Raw genomic sequence first — 8,944 nt, forward strand, 5'->3', positions numbered from 1 at the left:
CCAAGACTCTTGACAGCTGGAGCTTTGTCAAGCAGCAGTCATAGAGGTCTGGGCATCGCCACATCCTCACAATCTTTGCTACGCTTGAGCCCATCGCTGCAGCCGCTGTGTACTATCCTCCTAAGGCAGTATTATTATTCCCATTTTCTGGATGAGGAACAGGGGCTTGAAGAAGCTAGGTCACCTGTGCTGAATTGCAAAGAAGCCTAAGTGGCAAAGCTAGGACTTGAATTCAAGTCTGCCCATTTTCAGTCCACAGACCTGTGGACTCTGTCTGTGCTCTGTTCTGTTGGGTCAGGCATCAAAGAGGTCAAAATGAGAGGCTTTGTCTGTCAGTGGCAGCAGAAGAAAAGTCTTTTTTGACAGCAGACCTCAGATGCGTTTTAAGACATACCATTGTCAGCCAGGCATGTTTTCCTCCTGAGACTCTTGGCACTAGCTGACTCCAACTTCCTCAACTTTCATGTCTAGGTTACTAGGAGGGCCACAACTCAAGGGAGCACCACCTGGCCGTGGTCTTCCATGTGGCCTGCAGAGCTGTGCCCTTCTGATGAGTAGTTGTCACTCATCCTTGGTGCCTGCTCCACCAAGCGGTTTAGCAGCCAATGCTAAGCTCACAAGAACCAAAAGCAAACCAGCTGCCATTGAGTCAGTTCTGACCATGGTAACCCCATGTGTGTCAGAATTGTGTTCCATAGGGTTTTTTGGAAGTAGATTGTCAGGCTTTGCTTCTGAGGTGGCTCTGGGTAAACTTGAACCTTCAACCTTTTGGTTAGCAGCCAAGTGTGTTAACTGGTTGGGGTACCCAGGGACTCCCCATTTTCCCAAATGGCTTCTCATCACTGGCCTCCTAGAGCAGGGCATAAGACAGCAAAAAGAAATGGACTTCTGGGTTCCCTATGGCAAGACTCCTTTAGCAAGAGACCCTGGGGCTCTGGGCAGGTTTGTGATTGTACACTGGTGCTCTGGCTTTTGACTGGCCCTCTGAAGCTGGGGAGACAGGAGAGCGACTGCCTGGCCCCGTGGCCCCTGGCAGTCCCAAGCCTGTGCTCTCATTAGTCCATCTCCCTGCCAAGTTCCCTCGCATGTGTCTCTGCCTCCTCTTGCCTCCTCCAGGAAGTCTTGCTTGATTGCCCAATCAAGAAAAGTCATAGATTTTGACTCAGGCACCCAGAGCCAATTTCTGGCTCTCTTATTGGCTGTGTAATGTCTTCTGAGTTCCTTCACTCTTTGATCCCCTTTCTGTGAAATGGGCCAAGCAAGGAGGGAAGGGCACTTGACATAAACTAAGTACCAAAGCACATGTTTTGTCTCTTATTTAACCCCCCACTCCCTCCAGTCACGCTTAGGAAGATGTTGTTGTTGTTGCTGCTGCTGAGTTGGCTTTGACTCAGGGCGACCCCACGTACAGTGGACAAAACATTTCCTGGTCTTGTGCCATCTTCGCAATGACTGCCATGCTGCAGTCCACTGTTGTGGCCACCGTGCCTTTTGAGTGTCTTCCAAGCCTGCGGGCCCATCTTCCAGCACCATACCTGACAAAGTTCTGTTGGGATCCACAGGGTTTTCTCTGGCTGATTTTCAAAAGTAGATCACCAGGCCTTTCTTCCTACTCTGTTTTGGTCTGGAAGCTCCTCTGAAACCTGTCCACCACAGGTGACTGCTAATATCTGAAATACGGGCAGCACAGCCTCCAGCATCATGGCCCCACAGTACAATTAACTGACAGATGGGTTGTGGGATAGGAAGACAAGGGCATTTGTTTCTCAAAAGAAAGCAGTGGGACTCTTGAAAGTAGAGTCACACAGCTGGAAAGTGGGAGACCCAGGATGTAGAACCACAGCTGTCTTCCCTGAAACCTTCCTCCTGTCACTATTTTGGGGGCTATTGGTGTTTGAAGGACAGTCAATAGTCCTACAGATGCCCAGCTGAGAGGCAGACACAAGGTCAGCTGGATAGAGATCAATGATGGTTCTACCCTTAATAGGGGCCACATTGGAGGACACAGCCTCTGGGTCTGCAGATGAGGAGGAGCCTTCCTCCTGTCACACCCAGAATGACCTTGACCCACCAGACACAGCAGAGTGGAAAATGACGGAACCTTCTCTATCTGTTCCCATTCCTGTTTCCCCTGCCATGGGAGTCTGCCCAGATTAAATCAACAGCATAGGGATTTAGGGGGGAAAAAAAGGATGCTGGGCTTCTGCAGGCAGGCTGGCTCTGATGAGGTGGAGGAGGGATGTTGGGGGGCTGCAGAAACCAAGTCCACTTCCCTCTTCTGAACTCTCTATCAGATAAGCACTCTCCTCTCCCCAACAAGGAAGATTAAGAGGAAAGGTGAATATAATGATACTCAGTTGGGATTGTTGTCAATTACCACTGAGTCGGCTCCAATTCATGGTGACCTTGTATGTAACAGACCCAACGTTGCCTGGTTCTCCATCATCTTCATGATATTATTAGTATTTGTGAGTCCATTGCTGTGGCTATCTAACCATCTCACTGAGGGTTTCCTGCACCTTTGACAGCTGTCTACTTTTCAACCATGATGTCCTTTTCTGGTGATTGGTCTTTCCTGATGGTGTGTCCAAAGTAAGCGAGCCCACGTCTCTCCACCCTCACCTCTCAGGAGCTTCTGAGGTTGACACACGGGAGATGCTTAATGTTACCTTCTTCCCCTGCTCTTTCTTTCTCATCAGTATCATTGCTTCTCTGATGTGGTTGCAGAGAAAGTGGCAGGGCTGACTCCAAGATGGCCTTGAACCATGGCCCACTGTCAATTACCAGAGCCATGTTCCCCTCTGCTTGCTCCCAGACATGGGATAACGCTCTTTCTCTATTTGACCTTGACGTAGGGCTTGGTCATTGAGCGCCTAGGACGGAGACCACTCCTGATTGGCGGCTTCGGGCTGATGGCCATCTTCTTTGGAATCCTCACCATCACACTGACACTGCAGGTAAGAGGGTGTCCTGTCACACCTGGATGGAAATGAGTAGCCAGCAGGCTTCCCAGTCTTGGTGCTGTGGACCCTTCAGCCTGGGGGTCCTACATCTATAGACCCCTTTCTGATATGTTTTTCCTAAGGGCATCTCAGCTCTGGGTCGCTGGTGCCCTCAGGAAAGAAGGTTGGAGGAATGAGTCTTTCCACTGGGAGGCAAGAAACTTACCTTCTGGTCCTGTCACTGCCATCGATGAGGAGACCCCCTCACTCGGAGCCTCAGATTACCTATCAATGGGACAGAGGACACTGTACCAGGTGACTCCTGAGATGTCCTTTCCAGCTCTCACATTCCAGCCCAGGGTTGAGAGGGCTTGGGAGGCAGCCTGGGTCTGGTACTGCCCTACTGTTGTTATGTGCCGTCGAGTGGGGCCTGACTCATAGTGACCACTCCTTGCGTTTCCAAGGCGGTATCACTACAGAAGTAGATTGCCCAACCTTCCTTCCAAGGAGTGACTAATAGGTTTGAACCGCCAGCCTTCTGGTTAGCAGTCAAGTGCCTTAGGCATTTTATTTATGATTGTGACACCTTTGCCTGGTTTGATACCTGGTTTACCCAGGCACTCACTATGAGATTTTGGGCAAGTCACTCAAGCTTTCTGCTCCTCAGATCCCCATCTCTAAATGGGGCACAGTAGTTGCCATCTCCAGAAGTGTTAACAGGATGAAATGATAGAATGCATTGACAGTACTGGAGCAGTCCCTGCAAGTAGCAAGTGCTTAGTGAATGTGTGTGTGTGCATGTGTGTGTTTTGGAGGGGGCAGTCAGTAATCCTTAGGAAATGGGTATTTTTTCCTTCTATGAAGAAGAGGAAACTGAGGAGTAACAAGAAATGTATAAAGTGCCCAAGTTTGACAGCAAGTAAATGGCAGAGCTGGAATTAGACCCCAGGATCCCAGGGTTCCAAGGCCCATATTTTTCCCCCTGCCCCTCTGCAGTGCTCAGGATGACCCATGTTCAGTGAATGTCTACTCAGTGTCTCACACTCACCTCAACCCAAAGACGCATGAAGCAAGATCCCAGCAGTCAATAGTCTCCAGGTCTTTCAAAACCTAATCTCTAAATGGAACATGGTATTTTTTTAGTGTCCTGGTGGTGCAGTGGTTAAAGCACTTGTCTGCTAATGGAAAAGTCAGCAGTCTGAAACCACCAGTCCCTCTGTAGGAGAGAGATGTGACAATCTGCTTCTGTAAAGATTGACAGTCTTGGAAACTCTGTGGGGCAGTTCTATTCTGCTCCCGTGGGGTGCTGTGGGTCAGAATCGACTCAAAGGCAGTGAATTTGGTTTAGGTTTTTGGCCAAATGCCTCAGTGTCCCAAATATTTCTAGAAGGTGACCTTGTCATGATGTCATCTGATGAATAGGAGCCACCCTCCAAACAGGAGTTCTGGGCATGCTGACCAGGAGCATGGAGAAAATATCTCTCTTGTGGGCAATGTGCAGACTGAAACTTTCCTTCCCAAGACCTGACTTGGACCTGGGCACTGGTGGTTCTACAGGCCCCTTGGGTTGACTGAGCTCAGGTCTTAAAAGTTCCTGGGAAGCCTAGTGGTGACATTTCAGGGCATTGTCTTTCTGTGGCTGTGGTCACATGTCCAAAAGGGCAGCCTGGAGCATATGAGCTCATCTGAAAAAAAGTTGCCATCAGGTTGCTCCTGCCTCATGGAGACCCCATGTCAGAGTAGCACTGCACTGCACTGCACAAGGTTTTCATGGATGGAACCTTTCAGAACATGTTGCCAGACCTTTCTACAAGCACCTTTGGGGGGGCTCGAACCTCCAAACTCTCCATTAGGATTTGAGGTCTTAACCACTTGCCCCATCCAGGGACTCTATGGAGGCCTCAGTTAACAAGGTTATGGAGCCCTTCACCTCCTGGCCCACATCCTGCCCTGCTCTTCAAGATGTCTCATGTTGATCTCTTTTTCCCCTTCGTCCCTCTGCTCCACTAGCTTCTCCCTACAGTCCAGACTCAGGAAGCCTGGGATACCTCTTGGATACCTCTTCCTCCAGGAAGCCTCCTTTGTCACCAAGTATAGGGGAGGTGCCCTCCTCTGTGTTCCCATGGACACCCTGTGATGTCACCCATCACAGACCACCAGTGTTCTCCATGACCCCTTTTTTTCCCAATAGACAATGAGTTCTGGGGGGTAAAGGTCATGTCTGTACTATCTCTGCATTCTGCCCTCTCAGCCCAGTGCTGGTCCCAGCAGGAATCCAGAACCATCTGCCAAGTGAATGAATGAATGACTTAGTGCAGAAGTAAGCCGTGCAGTGTACAAGGACCCGTGAAGCTCACTTCACCCCCAGAGCCTCCTGCAGGAAGATCTGCTCCGCTTTGGCACAAAGGGCCGAGGAAGGCAGTTCCTCTGTTCCCCTGGCACCCCACAGTGAGCTCTCAGCAATTCCCCCAGGCACCCACCAGCTCTCTCTTGCCTCTGTGCCCTTGCCTGGGCTGAGCCTCTCTCTGGATCCCCTTTCCCTTCCTTCCCCACTTGGCTGATACCAGCTCTGTCTTCAAATGTGGGAGCGGGCTCCTCCAGAAAGCTTTCCTGGCTCTCCCTAGATTGGGTTAGATGCCCTCCTGGGGCACCCTCCGGTACCCAACACACACTCACCCGATCAAAGTGCTGGGACGCCATGCATAGGATCCCATCTGCTGTTTCCTAAATGTCCCGCACTGAGCACCCGCCCTCCCGCCAAACAAGTGGCTTGCTTTTGTTGTGAGGTGGGAATTCTACCACTGAACCACCAATGTCCCTCCAAGCAAGTGGCAGTCCCCCCCAAATTACTTATTGAAGTGAATTAACATAGCTCTTGCCTCATCAGGAGGGCAAGGGTGGAAAAACGGGGGAGCTATTAATAATGATGACTAAGAGAAATTTTTTTAATTAAATGATGCCTATAAAAACTTCTCAAATTGCCTGCTGCAGAATCATCCCTCAATCGATGTGAGCTACTTATTTATTTATCACCTGCTGTAGGCATGGCACTAAATTCTTTGAGCTATGATCACATTTAATCCTTATATCTGTAATACCTCCAACTCATAGCCACACTATAGGACAGAGTAGAACTGCCCTGTAGGGTTTCTGGGTCTGCAAGCAGAGAGAATGAATGACTTAGGGGTAATCATTATCTCCATTTCACGAAAGTGGAAATTGAGGCTCAGCAGTGTAACGTGACCTGTCTAAGGTCATGCAGATGAATGGAGGTGAAGCTGTGGTGGGATCCCAGGCCTCAGGATGAACTACTGCATCCTCACCCGCTCACCTTGCTGCTTTCTCACAGGACCGCGCCACCTGGATCCCTTACCTGAGCATCGTGGGCATCCTGGCTGTCATCGCCTCCTTCTGCAGTGGGCCAGGTAAGGTGCCTCCACTTCCTCACCGTGAGCCTAGGGGCTCAGAGGACCACGTGAAGCAAAATCTTGTTGTACAGATGAGGAGCCTGTGGTCAAAGGAGGCCAAAGGCCTGAGTGGAGGGCACGGTTCTCAATCTTCCCTTTGGTCCCATTTAAATGCAGTTGACTCTCTGCTTTCACTTCCAACTTTGGAGGGTAGGTGATATGCTCACCTAATGAGAGATAATACCATTTAACAATAATTTCACAATCTCAGTGATCCTAACAATGAACACGAGGAGCTATGCGCCAGATACTGCACTAGTTTGTGAGAATCAATGACAAACAATTTATACTCTCTCCCCCTCAAGTTACAGTTTAATGTGGAAAATCTAATAACAGTAATCAAGTTGTTGTGCAGTTGCCATCAAGTCAACTCTGACTCACAGAGACCCCATGTGTGCAGAGTGGAACTGTCCCATAGGGTTTTCAAGGCTGTGACTTTTCAGAGGCAGATCACAAGGCCTTTCTTCTGAGGACCTCAGAGTGGGTTTGAACCACCAACCTTTTTGTTCATAGGCAAGATCTTAACCATTGTACCACTCAAGGCCCCTAATAACAATTTTTATGTCTAAGATTTGCCAAGCACTGGTTATGCATTAACCATGTTAACCTTGTGTTAACTCATTCAACGCTCATACAACTCGAGGGAATGCTGACATGGGAGGTGATTTGCCTGGGGTCAGCGAATGACTAGGTAGGTGGTGCAACCTCCTAGGCACAGGCTCCTACCCACCACGCTACCTGGTATCTCTGTGGGTGTGGAGTCTAGAGTATTTTAAGCCCCAATCTTGGTGTTGTTCTCCACCCAGGACTCACCGCTAGCCCCAGTTCTGCCATTTCCTAACTGTGTGTCAATGAGTCTTCTCCTGTCTTGGACTTCCATTTCCCCATCTGTGAAATGGTGACTGTGGAATGTGACTGAGGTCACTGATGTTCCCTGGCTCCATTTGTGTGTCCAGCAGGGCCTCCTCCATCAGAGGCAAAGGTGTGTGGGGTTAAGGAGGTGAGTGCAAGGTGAGCAGTCTGGCATGGAGTTTAGCTCTCTCCTTGAGATGTGCTTATGGTTCTTGGTTTTAGTTTCACGTTGATGAAAGCACATTAAGTTTTTATATTGGATCAAACAGACCAAACTGCTAATTCTTCCTCTGCATTGCTGATTTTAATAGGCCACCATGTTCCATGTTCTGTCACATTTATGATGGATGAAAAACCTTTGTTCCCATCGGGGACGTCAAGATGTTATATTGAGATGCTGTGGGTGGGAGGTGTAATGATATGGGGAAGGGTCCATAGGTGCACGTACATGCACATACACACAAACTTGGCTTTGACCATGATCAGACAGCCATAGAAAGAAGAATGCCCCTTCTCAGGTGGAATAGCAAACTAACAGGAAGATGAGCTAGGAGAACATATTGCAGCTGTCAATAGAGTAAAGGAACTAAAAAGTGTTGAACTTTATAGGCCTCTGCATTGTCAACTCCAGAGGCAACATTTACATCATGTCCATGTAATTGGTGCTCTTGAGGTGTGAAGCCAGTGGCCCTGTACTGGGCCTAGCCCTCCAGAAAGGTATGTCCAAGTCCTGACCTGCAATACTGGTGAATGGGACCTTATTTGGAAACAAGATCTTTGCAGCTATAATTAAACTAAGAATTTTGAGATGAGGGTATCCTGGATTGAGGATGGGCCCTAAATCCAATGACTGATGTCTATACAAAAGAGGAGAGAACTACCATGTGATCCAGCTATCCCAGGCCTAGGTCTAGTTTAACATATGAGGTCTCTTTTTTAAGCATGCAGGGTATACTTACATAAAATGTGTTGTTTTATTCATGAGACATCTCCATTTTATACTCTGATCATTACGTCACTGACACTAACATTTCACATAGGGCTACCCCCATGCCTATAAATTCCAGTTGACCATCCAAAAAAAAGATGAAACCCATTGTCATCAAGTCAATTCCAATTCATAGCAACTCTATAGGGCAGAGTAGAGCTGCTTCATAAGATTTTCTAAGCTGTAATCTTTAAGGTGGCAGATCTCCAGGTCTTGTCTTCTGTGGAGCCACTGGGTGGGTTTGAACCACAAACTTTTTGGTTAGCACCCAAGCACTTAATCATTATGCCACCCAAAACAAATGCAAACAACAAAACCCATTGTTGTTAAGTGGATTCCAACTCATAGCGGCCCTATAGGACAGGGTAGAACTGCTCAATAGGGTTTCCAAGGGGGTGATCATTATGGACACATACTTCCACATCTTTTTCCCACAGAGTGGCTGGTGGGTTTGAACCAGCAATCTTTTGGTTAGCAGATCAGTGCTTTAACCACTGCACCAGAGCTCAAAATTGACCATAAGCAATCTAAACAGACCAGGTATAGCTCACTAAAAGCATTCTATACATAAAAGCTCTCACTTATTTTTCTGGTAATAAATACCAGCATGAGGTTAGATTAGCATCAAGTTTATAAGAAGAGGAGCCAGGATAATTCTTCTTCCCTTCCTTCCTTCCTTCCTCCCTCCCTCCCTC

General features: G+C 48.3%; 1 protein-coding gene across 1 annotated transcript in view; it reads left to right on the plus strand.

The window, feature by feature from the left end:
* Positions 1 to 8,944, plus strand: part of SLC2A9 (solute carrier family 2 member 9) — a 352,889-nt gene that overhangs the window by 302,431 nt on the left and 41,514 nt on the right. The window contains 2 exon segments of the mRNA XM_042782036.1: positions 2,856 to 2,957; positions 6,292 to 6,367. Coding sequence (XP_042637970.1) covers positions 2,856 to 2,957; positions 6,292 to 6,367 — 178 coding nt within the window.

The sequence above is a fragment of the Orycteropus afer genome, unplaced genomic scaffold, assembly GCF_000298275.1.
Source record: "Orycteropus afer afer isolate SDZICR_OR568_19922 unplaced genomic scaffold, OryAfe1.0 scaffold00224, whole genome shotgun sequence".
NCBI classification, from domain to species: Eukaryota; Metazoa; Chordata; class Mammalia; order Tubulidentata; family Orycteropodidae; genus Orycteropus; species Orycteropus afer.